This window comes from Trachypithecus francoisi, unplaced genomic scaffold, assembly GCF_009764315.1.
Source record: "Trachypithecus francoisi isolate TF-2019V2 unplaced genomic scaffold, Tfra_2.0 Lachesis_group8, whole genome shotgun sequence".
NCBI lineage: Eukaryota > Metazoa > Chordata > Mammalia > Primates > Cercopithecidae > Trachypithecus > Trachypithecus francoisi.
In genome coordinates this window covers 79,634,006-79,650,816 of record NW_022681473.1, presented here as the reverse complement: position 1 = coordinate 79,650,816, position 16,811 = coordinate 79,634,006, and the positions used below count along the sequence as shown (strand labels likewise).

The 16,811-nt window shown below is 39.0% G+C and overlaps 1 protein-coding gene across 1 annotated transcript; it reads left to right on the top strand.

Moving 5' to 3' along the window:
- Positions 1-9,281: 9,281 nt before the first annotated feature.
- LOC117080589 (tripartite motif-containing protein 43-like) lies at positions 9,282-15,010 on the top strand. Its single transcript, XM_033205747.1, is given in 7 exon segments — positions 9,282-9,745; positions 10,355-10,450; positions 11,516-11,606; positions 11,609-11,738; positions 12,745-12,774; positions 13,318-13,415; positions 14,529-15,010. Coding segments are annotated over 7 exon segments (1,338 nt in total). The 5' UTR covers positions 9,282-9,334.
- The last annotated feature ends 1,801 nt before the right edge of the window (positions 15,011-16,811 follow it).

Below are 16,811 nucleotides of genomic sequence, written 5' to 3'. Positions count from 1 at the left end.
TCTCAGCTACTTGGGAATCTCAGGCTGGACAATTGCCTGAGCCCAGGAGGCAGAGTTTGCATTGAGCTGGGATTGTGCCACTGACTCTCGCCTGGTGGACAGAGTGAGACCCTGTCTCATACACACAAGAGAATATTAGTTCTGTCCTCTTGCTGGCTTGATGTCCTTCGATTACATCTAGGCCAGAATGCTTGCTGAAATGCAAATGTGCCTATATTCCTACCTGCTTAACCTCATTATGGGATTTTGATAAACTACAAGAAAGTAGTTACATTCCTCTCAGTGTCTTGCAAAACATACTTGATGTATTTGGTGCTCAATGTACGAATTGTTCCTCCCACAAATGCCTTGGATTCTAGTAAGGGTGAGTTCTTTGTATTTCTTTAACTTGCCACAATCATCCGTACTTCTATTATTTTGTATAACATGATTACCTTGTCAGTGGAAATATAAATAAGTGAAAGTAGTATGAATCACTGTGGCATTGCCCAGTAAAATTGATGATCCACAAATTTTATAACCCAGACATTCCACCTATCAGAAGATACTGTCAGGAAAGAAAATCTATTGAGTATTTGCATTAGGAGACATGTTCACAAAAATCAAAATACAAAAATCATTCCAAATGTACAACAGCAGAAAATGAATAAATACATTTTATGATGCATCATTTATCCAACTTTGGGTTATCCACTACAAAATCACTCTTGATTGTTTACATAAATAGATCTAGATCCTTTAAATACTTTTCCTTTGCCACGTGTTATGATGTCAATCTTTGTGAGTAGAAAGCTTTGGAGAGAAAATCCAAATAAGCGCTTCCAATCTGCTTTGGAAATGACACCTCCAGTGTCTGGCCCAGAGGACATACAGGGATACACCAATGCCCAGATTGTGTAGTTCAGGCTGCTGCTGTAGCGCCCACTTCCTAAAGTTCACTGGGGCCCACGAGAACTCAGCAGGCACGAACTTCTCCTGATACTGCCCTTTTCCATATTTGCAGTGGAGCCTGTCTGACATGACATTTCTTCATAAATAGCTTCACCAGTGGCCCAGAAGGTAAGTATCTGGGGAGCTCTGAAGTGTGGATTTAAAGCAAGTTTTTCAAGAGCAACAGCACAGCGACTTCTAAACACTCAGTGAGGCCGAGGGGTGAGGGGAATCTTCATTGGCTACTCCAACTTCACCCTGGAAACAATGGCAATTCCTTATATGTGCTCACCACATATTATTTAGACTTCTCCTTACATTCTACTAGACAATATGTCCTTGCTCAAATGCTGTTATAATTAATTATTCTTTATATTAACTTTCCCCATTCACATTATTATATGTTTTCTCTTTCTTGACGGACAATCTTACTTTCATTTGAATAAATGCTATCCATCTTTCTATCTACTTACCTATCTATCTATCTGAACACTTAAAGACCAGTGGAAAAAAAAAGCAAGTACCATAAAACTATACATGGTATGACTGTATTTTAAAAAGTTCAGAAATACCTAAAGCCAAACCATGAAACATGTAAATAATATAACCGTGTGTGATAAAATTATAAAGAATAACAGAGGGGAAATAAATATAAACATAAAATTAAAGAAAGTGAAAAAATACAACTGTCATTAGTGCATGGGGAACCCAAATGTATTGGAAATGTTATTTTCTTAATATGGTTAATAAGTTCACAGATATTCATTTCATTATTATTTTTCTCTATACTTGTGTGTTACATGATAGTCTTTTATATAAATAAAATATTTTCAATTAAAAAATAACGATTTCTTATGCTATAGAGGGATTACATTTACTAAAAGTGTAATTTAACCAGTGTCCCAACTAGTGTGCTGAGATTGTGATCCTCTCAGCCTTGGGAAGGCCCCAGGCAGGGCATGAGACCTCCGGCTTGGAGCAGTTGTGCATATTCCGCACTGTGCTCTATGACAAACTGATGTTTTCCTATGTGTGAAGAGACATGAACACATTAGACTTGATTCCCCGATAATGCCAGATGAGAGTTTTATGATATTTGTCTATTCCCCTTGGATTTAATACTGAGTTTGACTATTCTACTTCAGAATAACCTTGTAGGATTATAAATTTTAATTTTTTTATTTTTTAATCCATTACAAGAAAATAAAACATATACACAAACATATATATGGACACTCACATAACTGTATATAATATCCAGCTTTATATCTGACGTAGTAATTTAAAAATTCATCAGTAGAACCCATCATGATTCTTTCTGAGTGATATACCACACAAATTCAATATAGGTTCTCTAAAGAATCCTCATAGGCTACTTGTTTCAAAGCCTCTGAAACTGCCTGCACTGTGAAGGCTGCAACAGAAATTTTTCTCTTCACTTCTCTGCTAGCCTTGCAAGGGTCCACTTTGCTTTTCATTTCAAACAGAGCATTAGAAATTCCTGGAAAGGACTCCCCTGAATACTTGCTGTGGCTGCTTGGAACATAGATGACATGCCTGTTGATAACACTGTATGCTGTTTACTAGTTCCCAAATGATATAGAGGAGAAACACAAGAGCACTCTACAATTCTAACACTGAATATTTCTAATTTAACAATTTGAATCAGCCACTTGTCAACTGAACTTCCACATTCAATCATCTCTAAAGACTCCTGTGGCTGGGTGCGGTGGCTCAAGCCTGCAAGCCCAGCAATTTGGGAGGCCAAGGTGGGTGGATCATGAGGTCAACAGTTCAGGACTAGCCTGGACAGCATGGTGAAACCCCTTCTCTACTAAAAATACAAAAAAATTAGCCAGGCACAGTGGCACGTGCCTGTAATCCCAGCTACTCAGGAGGCTGAGGGAGGAGAATTTCTTGAACCTAGCAGGCGGAGGTTGCAGTGAGCCGAGATGGTGCCACTGCACTCCAGCCTGGGCTCCAGAGGGAAACTCTGTCTCCAAAAGAAAACAAGCAAAGCAAAACAAAGAAAAACAACCAACAAAACAAACAACAAAAAAATGTAAAGTGGTAAGTGGTTCAATTATACAATAGTAGCAATGATATAGTAACCACAGCAATCATGATCGGTATTAAAGTAATTACTTATAATTTTCCTAATTATTTAAAATAAACTACATACAGTTGATATTGATATTTCACAGAGGAGGAAACAGGTCTGAGAAATCAAGTGACTAAATGATTTGTCCCAAGGCACATTACAAGTAAGTGCTGAATTTTTATTACATTACAATAAATTATAGCACAACTCTGATCATCAAAGTCTTGTCACTAGCCAACCTTCTATTGTGTTTTTGTCCTTTTTAAAAACATCACACTACTGTGTTAGAATATTTAGCATAAAACATGAAGAATCATCAAAAACAATTTTGTAGTGTTTCACATGACCATGGCAGAAAAATGTTCATAGAATGGGCTAAGACAGTTCACACAACAGTCCTAGAAAGGAAGGACAAATGGAAATAAAGAGATAAATAAGGCCAGGAGCACTGGCTCATGCCTGTAATCCCGTAAATTTGGGTGGCTTGGGTGGGAAGATTGCTTGAGACCTGGAGTTGTAGACTATCGTGGGCAACATAGGGATACTCTGTCTCGACAAATCTAAGTACAAATATTAGCTGGGCATTGTGGCACATGACTGTCATCCTAGTGATTTTGGAGGCTGAGGTGGAAAGATTGATCAAGCTCAGGAGTTTGAGGCTGCAGTGAGCTGAGATTGCACCACTGAACTCCAGCTTGGGAGACAGTGTGAGAACCTGTCTCTTAAGAACAACAACAACATAAGTGGGGGCAATGGGTAAGTTAAAAAATATGAATACAGTGAATATAATTAGTGGAAGTGGATCATTATAAAGGTTTTCATCTTCATCATCTTAATGTTGAATAAGCTCACAAGGAGGAGAAAAAGGAGGGGTTTCTGTCTCAGGGGTGGCAGAAGCAGAAGAAACTCCAATTATAAGTGACTCACATAGTTCCCACCAGTGTTATTCAAGGATCAACAGTATATGTAAGTCAAAAGTTTTAAAACTATATTCTCTTCCATTTTCTAAATAAAATTAAACTACATTCCAAAAAAAAAAAAAAAGAGAGAGAAATTTCTGAGAATTTCAGGCAGGTAAACTGGGGAGGAGGGTTTGGCAACTATATACAAGATCCATCATACTATTGGAATTCCGTATAGTTCACATATGTGGTTTACAGATATATCATGAGAGAGGCAGTGCTTAGAGATGTAGCAGAAAAGGTAGCATAGGGTAGTTCAAGATGGGGCCTAAATGCATGGCTGAAGAATTTGTATTGATTATTTATTGATTCAAACATAAAATGAATACTGCTAAGAGAAAAGATGAAATGAAAGTACATATACATTCTAAAAGGAGTACAAATTTCCTGATGGAAAAGTAAAAACAAACAATTTTTTTTTTTTTTTTTTTTTTTGAGAGGAGTCTCACTCTGTCGCCCAGGCTGGAGTGCAATGGCGTGATCCCGGCTCACTGCAAGCTCCGCCCCCCGGGTGCACGCCATTCTCCTGCCTCAGCTTCCTGAATAGCTGAGACTACAGGCGCCCCACACCATGACCGGCTAATTTTTTGTATTTTTTTTTTTTAGTAGAGATGGGGTTTCACCATGTTAGCCAGGATAATCTCGATCTCCTGACCTTGTGATCTACCCGCCTGGGTCTCCCAAAATGCTGGGATTATAGGCATGACCCACCGTGCCTGGCCAAAAACAAATGATATTAAAGACACTTCTAAGCACTAAGAAATAAATCCAGTGGCTCTTTGTGAACACTTCTATGTACTAAGAAATAAATCAAATAGCTCTGTCTGAAAGACAGAGAGAGAGAGATCATCAGCTTAATTATTCATAAGTCATCCTGATTATTTAAAGGTGATATATTTAATGATATTACTTACAATAGTTTTTTCTTCAATATATCAAGTGCCTACTGTGTCTTAATAAGCATTCTAAGCCAATGCAGAAATGAAAAAAAAGAGACAGATTTTCTTGCACCTAAAGAGCTAGTGAGGTTGTAGAGTCAGAAACACAAGTCAACAAGTCAAAGTATAACATTCAAAAAGTGAAGCTGGGACAGTGGCTCTGGCATGTAATATCAGCACTTCAGGATTCTGAAGTAGTAGGATCACTTGTGCTTAAGAGTTAGAGACCAGCCTCAGCAACAAAGTGAGAGCCCATCTCTAAGAAAAGATAAACAAAATTAGCTGGGTGTTTTGGCAAGTTCTGTAGTCTCAGATACCGGCTTAGGTGAAAGGATTGCTTGAACCTGGGAAGTCAAGGCTGCAGTGAGCTGATATTTCACCACACTTAGGCCTGGGTGATAGAGCAAGACCCCGTCTCGAAAAAAAAAAAAAATTTTTTTTTTGATAGAGTGGCACATTGTGTTAAGCGCTTTAGAGAAAAATACAGCAGGAAAGGAAAAGAAAGAAAGTAGCATAGACAAAACTGAACTTTTAATATCGTATTCAGAAAAGATATAATATAGCATATCTGTGGGCAGATACCTAAAGGATGCTAGAAATTAAGGCAGGTGGCTATTGTATGTATTTTGGCTTTTTCCTATCTTTTTAGGAAGCGATAACTACATTAAAAATATCTCAATCTAAACTGATTATTTCTCTACACCATATTTGCCCCCATTGTCTATTATGAAGCTTCTGATATGAAGGAGAAGGAATGAGAATAGAGAAAATTTAAGCCAAGCCTCAAGGTTGAGAGTAACTTATTTATGATCAGTAAAGTCTCATAACATGTATAGCAATTTAGACATGGTAGGTGAGTTTTATTTTGTGTGAAATGAATCAAAATCTTACTCGGAATACTGAAAGTAAATATGACAAGTGTATATGGAGACCAGAGACAAGTGCTCTGCTGCCTTTGGCACAGAGCACAAGCAACACTTTTATGTTTCATTTCTTGTTTCTGAATATAGGAGGAGGGGAGAATGTCTGTCTATTGTCCTTGACAGCTCCCTCTTGCAAATACTCATCCCTCATTTCCCTTGTCTTAGAATTCTCTTGACCTGCCCCTCCTTCATTTGATTGGCTCTATGTACTTACGTTAGAATCAGAAGTTCTGGGGGAACTATGGCTTCTAAACCTGTACACTGAACTCTACTCATATCTGGTCCTGTGACCTTATAAACCTGCTCAACTGAATTTTCCTCCCGTAGAAACTCTCTCCCCGCTGAGTTTCTCTCCTCTGCTCCTAGAACCAAATGGCATCTCCTGTCCTATCCCTGGATGGTTTAACCCAGGAAAACTCCTGGATCCCAGAGGAGTCAGACAAAGAAACAGGAGCCTTGTGGGTCCTGAGATTCTCAAAGATATAAAGGGGACATCCTGAAATCTAGAGTTTCTTCCTTGCCTTTTCCCTGCCTTACAGCTTCTGCTGCTCCTGGGAGCTTTACTCTATCTCTCATCCAGCTCAGACTGTTGCTGGACCTGATAGTTTTTGCATAGCCAATGTGGTTCTAGAAGAACTCTTGTCTGCATGAGGGCTGAGCTGCTTCTCCAGAATCTGCAGCATGGTTTTCCACGACTGCATGAAGATCTGGAGCCACTGGTAACTAGGCAGAGAATGTTCTCATGTGTCCAACATGGCATGTCACTCCTCTCCACGAGCAGTGGAATAAATGCATTCAGATGAAGCCCTGTCATCATTACTTTGTCAAGTAGAAATACATTTCAATTAACCTTAGAGCAACATGTCCTACACTACCTTGGCCCAGGGAGGTCCCTGAGATGGAGCTTTCTATACTTATTCTCCATTACCCCTTGAGTTGGGTTGGGCAGTGCCAGGTAATATAGGAGGGAATCCTACATCCTGTGGTTGTTGAGAGACCCTTGGAAGGCTTTATCCGGAGCATGAGGAGCAGGAGAAATATCCCTTATGGAATGGAGGCCAACGGTGTTCTTAGATTAAATTCTTACTTTAAAATAAAAATCAATCATCTGGGTGTGTGGCTCACACCTGTAATCCCAGCACTTTTGTAGGCTGAGGCAGGCAGATCATTTGAAGTCAGGAGTTCCAGAAGCATCTGGCAAACATGGAGAAACCCACTCTCTACTAAAAATGAAAAAAAAAAAAAAAATTAGCCAGTGACAGTGCCAGAATCCTTTCAAAATATATATATATATATAAATAAAAATAAAATTTCTATTTTGAAAAACCTTAATCATCTATGTTAACACCCACCTACGCCCTGTGAAATGCAATCAATTGGAAGAAAGGGGTGTGGTCTTCAGAGCTTTATAAAAGGACACTTCAGGAGCCAAGCTCATTCTTCTCCAGAGCCCACAGAGCAACTTTGCAACTGGTCTTGGAGACTTCCAAAAGCTACCAACACCGCACTGTGAGACTCTCATCCCTGAGCGGAATTCATCATATTCGACAGCAAGCTTTGGTGAGAACATAGATACATTTTTGAAGTAAGTACACAAATTCCAGAGTAGGAGCTACTATTAGGTTACAAACCAAAACAAAATTTGGGGACTTTAATTTATCTGCAAACTTAGATTATTTTTGATTCAACGATCTCATTTTCTGAGTTTTAAAAATGGCTCCATTTCTTTGTTAAAATTATATTAAACAAAATCCGTAGGTTTATGGATTACACATGGGCCACCATGTTCAGCTATTTATTTATTTTAATTAATTAATTAATTAATTAATCTATTTTGAGATGGAATCATGCTCTATTGCCAGGCTGGAGAGCAGTGGCGTCATCTCGGTCCACTGCAACCTTTGCCTTCCAGGTTCAAACGATTCTTCAGCCTCAGCCTCCAGAGTAGCTGGGACTCTAGGCGCCTGCCACCACGCCCATCTAATTTGTGTATTTTTTTTAGTAGAGACGGGGTTTCTTTATGTTGGCCAGGATGGTCTCGATTTCTTGATCTTGTGATCCGCCCACCTCGGCCTTCTAAAGTGCTGGGGTTACAGGCGTGCGTGACGTCGCTGGGCCTATTTTTTTAAATTTATGTAAGTATTTTTAGAGACAGAATGATGTAGGCATTTTGCTGTGTCGCCAGTCCAGAGCTCCTGAGCTTAAAATACCTGCCTGATTGGCCTCCCAAAATTCTGGGATTACAGGCTTGAGTCACCTTGCCTGGCCTAGGTTTTTATTTTTATTTTAGCAAAATATACATTCACTTAAAATGCTGACTTATTGTCTAGTGCCAATGTTTTACTTTTATTATTTTTTTTTTGGAGACGGAGTCTTGCTCTGTCGCACAGGCTGGAGTGCTATGGCGCCATCTTGGCTCACTGCAAGCTCCGCCTCCGGGGTTCACGCCATTCTCCTGCCTCAGCCTCCTGAGTAGCTGGCACTACAGCTACTGGCGCCCGCCACCACGCCTGGCTAATGTTTTGTATTTTTTAGAAGAGACAGAATTTCACCATGTGAGCCTGGATGGTCTCCATCTCCTGACCTCGTGATCCACCAGCCTCAGCGGCCTCGGCCTCCCAAAGTGGTTGGATTACAGGCGTGAGCCACGGCATCTGGCCTCAAGCGCCTATTATTATTGCATGATACTTACTGTTTTTTTGACTGTGTGAAAGAGTAATGATAATGCTTCAATTATAATTATCTTTTTGTAAATTTAATTATCTGTCTTTTAAGGATGTTGTAATATTAACCAGTATATCCCCAAATTAACAGACGGTGCAGGAACAGTAAACATGCCAGAAAGTTTTTGTTGATTGAATTAACATAGCAGCCTAGAAAAACAATGATTCTTAACTTTACCTTGGAGAGGTACCCTACCCTGATTTGACTGTTTTGCCTTGGAGATTAAAGGCTAGCTTTTTCTGATTTGGGTCAAGGTATGAGTTCTGCTCTAACATTTTCAAGCAGGGTCCTTCTGGAAAAGTCATTATAGATGGTTGTTGTAGTTAAAGAAAATAATGAAAGTAGAAGAGCTTAGTGAGCTTTCCTTCTCTAAACCAATTACTGGCAATTAAGAGTGTTACTGATTTTCAGATCATTCAGACTCACCTCTCGAGTTTATAGGTTGATGAAACCCTTGAAACCTAAGCAATTTAGTGGACACTAACATCTCAGAAAATCCGACATTCTTCTATGCAAGAAAGTAGAGTTTGGAAAGCTGGACATGTGTTGATTGGAGAACAGTCATTTTTTCTAGAGGTTGATGTCTCTTTGTGCCTTAGTTTTCTATTTTTCCTATTTCTGTCATTGCAAATTAAAGCCTATACTTCTCTAGAAAAAAAGGATATTATTCAATCACAACCTGATTCAAACTTTGCTTGGATCTTTGTCTCTGCAGGGTAGAAGATTAAATTCTTGTGGTTTTCTTTCCTTAGGAAAATGGACTCAGACTTCTCACATGCCTTCCAGAAGGAACTCATCTGTGTCATCTGTTGGAACTACCTGGTAGACCCGGTCACCGTCTGCTGTGGGCACAGCTTCTGTAGGCCCTGTCTCTGCCTTTCCTGGGAAGAAGCCCAAAGTCCTGCCAACTGCCCTGCATGCAGCGAACCATCACAGAAACAGGACTTCAAAACCAATATTCTTCTGAAGAATTTAGCGACCATCGCGAGAAAAGCCAGTCTCTGGCAATTCCTGAGCTCTGAGAAACAAATATGTGGGACCCACAGGGAAACAAAGAAGACGTTCTGTGATGTGGAAAAGAGTCTGCTCTGTTTGCTGTGCTCCAACTCTCAGGAGCATGGGGCTCACAAACACCATCCCATTGAAGGGGCAGCTGAGGAACACCGGGTAAGAGATGGCTCTGCGATCACCTGAAAGCTGGAGGGTGCCAGAGGTAAAGAGATTAGAAGGACGATGAGAATCATCGTGGTGATTACTCCATTCTTTACTGAGTGCCAGGTGCTGTTCTAGGTACCAGTGATGAAATTTTGAATAAAATATGCAATTCTACCTTCCTTCATAGAGCTTGTACCCAAACAGAGGGTGAATAAGTAAATGTCATTATTATTGACTCTACAGTTCAATGCTAAAGGCATTGAAAAGTTACCAAAACTACAAGTGCAAAGAAACGTATTTTGGAAATCTATTTAATATTACTGGACAAGCGAGTATGGGAATAGCACACTACAAAATCAGGGGGCTAGCATAGTGGGTTCTGAAGCAGGATGTTTCACTGAACATTAGCCAGGTTACAGGGAATCTTCACTCTTCAGTTCCCTAAACTGTTCTACATTCTGAAACCTCAGAATTGAAAAATATCAATTGAGGATGAACAGTGAAATTTTTTCCCCTCTCTAATGTATTTATATATTATATCCCTTGCCTGTGTATACCACTCAGAGTGTGGAATCTACGGTATTTGACTTTCTGTTGTTCAACCTCATAATTCTTTTGCAGGAGAAGCTCTTAAAGCAAATGAGGATTTTATGGAAAAAGATTCAAGAAAATCAGAGAAATCTAAATGAGGAGAGAAGAACAGCCTTCCTCTGGAGGGTAGGTTTGAGACTGAGTCCTCATGACCAGCTTGAGACAGGCATGCTGACAACATTTATATTAGCAACTTGAGTTGAAATTCTCATATGCCAGATTTTGTCATGTGTTTATTCATAGGCTGGAAAACAACCAGACTGTTCAATACAACGATTGTTCAGGTTTTTTGGAAATGTTTTTCAGATAAAGAAAAAAATAAATATAAATTCTGAAGGGCAAGTATGTGGTTAAAATTAATAAGTATTTCAGGCAGAGTTTTCTGAATAAGATGAATTATGTAATATTAATTACATAGTATATAATGAAAAATAAATGTATTTAATGGTGAACATGATGTTGTCCAGGGGGAAGAAATCAGGTGGGAACAGTAATTTAAGAAATGTGCCTGTGCTGGTGAAATCTGATAGCAAAGGACCCAGATGATGTCAGTTCAAGTAGGAGAAAATGTAACATGATGAATAGCTGAGGAGAAGGGATAAAAAATGACAGGGAGAGTGAGAGAACAACTATGTCAATATTGAGAGGAGAGACACAATGGAATGGAGATTCATGTTCTTAGAATGGCAGGGCAATACAGAGCCTATGGCTTTTGACGGAAGAAAGATAGGAGACAGAAAAGAGGTAGTCGGTTTGAGAGATGGGGGTTAAATTTTTTACTAAGATCCTTTTTGTGTGATGGCTTCTGATCCTAATTATAATACACTAACAACATTTCTACTAAGAGTGATTGTTTAGGCTGTGAAGTACAAAGATTTGATACTACAAACTAATTGAGTAACAAAGATTATATGTATTATTGATGACAATTTAACAATCATAAATTTTAGTTGTTTTCTAATGGTATTTCAGATTTGAGAGGACATATATTTAAACATTTAAATCTAAAGTGCTACTTATAGGTGTTCAGGAATTGATGAATTACATAAATTTTGAAGGAAGATCTTGCTTAACTCATCATACTGTTTGTAAATGATGGAAAATAAAAGAAGGAATGAGGAGATGAATTTGTGGGTTCTGTGAGGTGGAAGTAGCCTGGGTATGTAACCGACAAAATCCACGTCTCTACAGGGCCATGTGGTATTACGGGCACAGATGATCGGGGATGAGTATAGGAAGCTGCATCCAGTTCTCCATAAAGAAGAAAAACAACATTTACACAGATGAATAAGGAGTACCAAGAGATTTTTCAACAACTCCAGAGAAGTTGGATCAACATGGATCAAAAGAGTAAACACTTGAAAGAAATGTATCAGGAACTAATGGAAATGTGTCATAAACCAGATGTGGAGCTGCTCCACATAAGAACTGAGGGTGACCCTTGAGGCACTTTGTGTTAGCTGGCCTTTATATCTTTGCTTTCCATCGGGTACCAAATACATTATTTATTCGTCTCCTGCATTGATGATGGAGTCATTCCCATGGATTATAGAGATAAACTATAACTCCTAACCTAATAATGGAAAGAGAGCTTTATGGAATTGTGCAATTAGATTTCCATAGAACATTTTCTACCACACGTTTTCTCCTCTAGCACATTTCATTCAAACTCTGGAAGAAAAAAATTCATTTGAAAATTCAATTTTTGTCTCCATTGGATAATATGCAGAAATTAGGGAAAAACTAACATTTCCTTCTTCTCCCTTTTGGGAAGGCCTATGTTTGAAATGCTCCTGATTTGAGCCACATTATCCTATGGGGACTAGCACTGAAAAAGACCACTTTGTAGACAGCTGCAGCAATGTGCAGTCACTACTCACACCTTTCTCTCTCACTCAAATTCTGGGTCCTGAATTTATCAGAAATAGATTCTGTCAACAGGTCTTACTTGTATAATTGTTAGAGATGAGAATACATTTAAAAAGGTTGCAGTGATAGTATGTGGTAAATCTAAAGTTTTCAAAACCTTAAGACACATGGGCAGAATAACAACTTTTTTGTTTGTTTGTTTGTTTGTTTTGAGACAGAGTATGTCTCCCAGTCTTCTGTCACCCAGGCTGAAGTGCAGTGGCCCAATCTCAGCTTGCTGCAACGCCTGCCTCCTTGGTTCAAGCAATTCTCCTGCCTCAGCCTCCTGAGTAGCTGGAACTACAGGCATGCACCACCACATCCAGCTAATTTGTTTGTATTTTTAGTAGAGATGGGTTTTTGCCATGTTGTCCAGGCTAGTGTGGAACTCCTGACCTCAGGTGATCCACCCACCTTGGCCTCCCAAAGTGCTGGGATTACAGGTGTGAGCCACCTCATCCAACAAGAATAACAACTTTCTAAAGAAGTCATTTTTTCTTTCTCTCTCTCTCTCTACAGGATTTGGGAGACATGGTGGCAAGGTATGTTTTTGGTCATCCATGCAAGCTGGAACACAAAGCATGCTATGAAAAACATCAAGCTGTTTCCAACAAAGTGAAAACATAGTTTACTAACACCATAACACACCATGACATAATGTGTCAATGTGATTGTGTGTGTATGTGTGTGTACTCATGTGTTTGTGTGGTATGTTGAATGTTACCTATGCCTTTTGTCAGACATTAACCTTTTCTTACTTTTCCAAGTGACTCAGGAGGCTATGTTTTGAAGAGTTCCATGCAGAAGTTGCTAGAATACAATTGCCTGGTTTTAGGATTCAGAATCCTAATTAGAGATAAACTATTTGGTGGCAGATAGGGAGAGAGGCATTTATCTTTCAGTGGCAGTAGGTTAGAAATGGAGTGAATATTTAGAAATATTCCCTAAGAGCCACAAACCCATCCTAGGATTGTGAAGGTACATTACAATATCAGAAATGGCTTTGAATGAAGCATTTTCTGTTGGAATCTATTTCTTAAACACAGACATCAGAAACATAAACAACTCAACCTACTTCCTTGCAGGAGTGAGTCTGTGCTGCTGCACATGCCCCAGCCTGTCAATCCAGAGCTCACTGCAGGGCCCATCACTGGACTGGTGGACAGGTTCAAATGCTTCCGAGGTGAGTGTCGCACTCTTGGTGGGATCAACATGATATGCCTTCAATTATGGTTTTCTATGGGCAGTTTTCCAGTGTAATCATCTTTCATCTAGAATAAGAGACTAGTCTGTGAATAGGTATTTATATTTATAGTTTCACTATCATCAAAAAGACAAAACTAAATAAAAAATGGTGGAATCAGCCATATAACAAATTACTTAGAAAAGTAAAACATGCAGAAGGGCTCTTTAGGACTTAGAACCATTCATGTATGGTTCAACCATGATACAATTTCATGTATACAATTATTACATGAAGTATACAGAACTGAATTAGTTCAGAACATTTCAACTTCAAATTCAGTGCAGTTAATGGCTGATTTGAATGACAGTGTTTTTTTTAAATACATTTCAGGTGAAGTTTCATAGCATTTATAATTTTAATCATGTGCATTTAATCAACTAAAGCATACATGAGTATCTTATATAACAGCGCAAATACTGAGAATCTGTGAACCATAGAAATGTGATTTGGTGGTTGATGAGGCCTTAGATAGAACTCCAGGATAGATCATGATAAATCCAGCAGATAAAAGAAGTCTGTGCCTGAATCTGACATGAAAGTCAAATAATTCTTGCAAGGAATCTGCACTTTTCAGAAGGCAGATTCAGATTTTCTCTTTAAGTATGAATTTGCTAGCTTTAGTGACAGATTATAATATTTCTGGCAAAATGGTAACTTTTTATTTGGGTCTAGGAATGCTCCCCACCTCATCTCCTGTCCCCAGCCTCCTGCTCTGCCCTGACAGAGAAGAGGCAATGGAGGTTAATTTTATTGCTATGGATTTGGCTGCAGTGCAAGAGCTTCCAGTTTTTCAGTTGTTACGAAAGGTCGCTCAACTAGACATGGATGTGACCTTCCTCCCCTTTATACTTTTTGAGTTTATAGAAATTGTGATCATTGTAGTTTAACCAATTACTTGTGCAGATACCCTAACACCTTTGATTCCAACATTTTTCCAGACAGAAGTTTCTTTGTAATCTTGACCTGTGTATTCTAGTGAGAGTCTCTTTCTTATGTGAACATGAGAATTTATAAACTACTTTTCACTTGAACATTCTCTTTTTTCTACAGTGGAAATTACCTTCACTTGGGAAGTAACCAATCACAATATCAGGCTGTTTGAGGATGTGAGAAGTTTGATGCTTAGACGTGGATCTCTGAATTCTGACAGATCTGACTATTTTGCTGCATGGGGAACCCGGGTCTTCTTCTCTGGGAAACACTACTGGGAGCTGGATGTGGACAACTCTTGGGACTGGGCTCTGGGAGTCTGTAAGGACTCCTGGATAAGGAAGAATAGCACAATGGTTACATCTAAGGACATATTTCTTCTTTTGTGTGTGAAGGTGGATAATCGTTTCAGTCTCTTGACCACCTCCCCAATGTTTCCTCACTATGTAGAGAAACCTCTGGGCCGGGTTGGTGTGTTTCTTGATTTTGAAAGTGGAAGTGTGAGTTTTTTGAATGTCACCAGGAGTTCCCTCATATGGAGTTACTCAGCTGGCTCCTTAAATTTTCCTGTTAGGCCTTTCTTTTACACTGGCCACAGATGATCAGGATTAAGAAACCTGACTCTTTGGGAGCTCCATGTACAAGGGACCCCTTCACTGTTGATACAAAGAAATCATACTGTTCAGGTTTTAGTCTATTTTCGTGTCACTTCATTTTGTTGTTATTAAATAGAAAATATGTGAAATGCAAAACCTTTCTGTACATTTTCTTACAATTAAAATAATCTCCTATGGCCCATTTCCTAAAATATGTATTGTGATTTTCAAGTATTTGTGAATTGATTGGATGGAACTCTGGAAATATGTGGGTGTATGTTTCCAACTTAATGATCTCATGCAGGAACAAAATTTGCACATCATGGACAGACAGGATTTTGTACAATGCACTTGTAAGTGTGAAAGTTCCCTCCTATTAATACAGTAAATTCTACACCTCATCACTTTAGGGGGAAAAATGTACTTTACACAGAAGTTTTCACTGAATCTTTGGGCTAGAATAGGAATTTAACAGTCATGCATCCTATGACAACAAAATACATTCTGAGAAATGCATTATTAGGCAATTTTATCATTGTGTGAACATCAGAACACTCTACAAAAACCTACATAGAATATCCACCTACAGACATAGGCTAATGGTACAGCCTATCTCTTCTCTGAGAAGTTGCTGGCAATGTCTGAGCAAGAACCAAAAGGGTTTAACCCACATGGAATTCTGTAGCTGTTTATTAAAGCAAACACCATCACCCAGGGAAAAATAGAGAGATGAGCAGACTGTCTGTTTTAAATGTGTTTATACTTCCAATTCACACAGACTGTGAATTCTCATTGATAATCTAGAGACCTGAGACATAGCCATCACCTCATGTTACAGTGGAAACATATTAGTATCAGGGAAAAAAACAACTAACTAAATTAAGCCAAATCAAAAAACAAAACAAACATAACCCAGTTCTGATGAAAACCCAGTTTGTAGTGAGTCCATTGAGTCTGTCTACCCACCAAATGGTCATTTTCACGATCACTGATTAAATAATGGAAACAAACATTCTACTTCCAGTCCAGCAGATGATCCTGGCTGATGTCTGGGGTTCTTTGGTTGGGGCTGTTGCCTAGAATATATTCAAACGGCCTCTCCAGGTAGTCGCTTGGCCTTGCTCACAGCATGGTGGATAATTTTCCACAGTGAAGATTCCCATAGAGTCAGGAGAAGTCTATACTACCATTATGCTACAGAGTAAAACATCAGCTATAGTCACAACCCTACACAAAGTAAAGAGACTAGAACACACACAGCAGTAGCAGTCTTGAAGCTACATCATAGAAAGACAATGGGGATGGAATATATATTTTGGCACTTTTTAGAGAGAATGGGGGAGGAATATAACCTACTACACCTATTTTTCCTAAGAAGTGGACACTGAGGCTCTATATCCAGAGACTCAGGGTCCTGTAAAACATGAGATCCAACGAGCCCCTTATAGAAACACCATTCAAGTTCCAGATTCCTGTAAAAGGGCAATCAACAATTGACCACGTTAATATTCTTTTGGAAATTTTCTTCAAGATTTGGTATCAACTGGACAATCATTATGAACACAATACAGCAAAATCACTGAGGTAGATGCACACAATACTGGAGTAGAGAGGTGGAAGGGGTGGTCCATCTCCTTCAAGATGACCAGGAACAGACACAGTAATTCTAGGACACTGAGATAAAAAATGTCAGTGCATTCTTGTCAGGAACTCCCTTCTGATGTATATATGTCGCTGCCAACTATTCATGCAAGCCTTCTGAATGCCTTGTTTCTTCAGAACTTCCCAAGGTTTCTTGATATTAAGA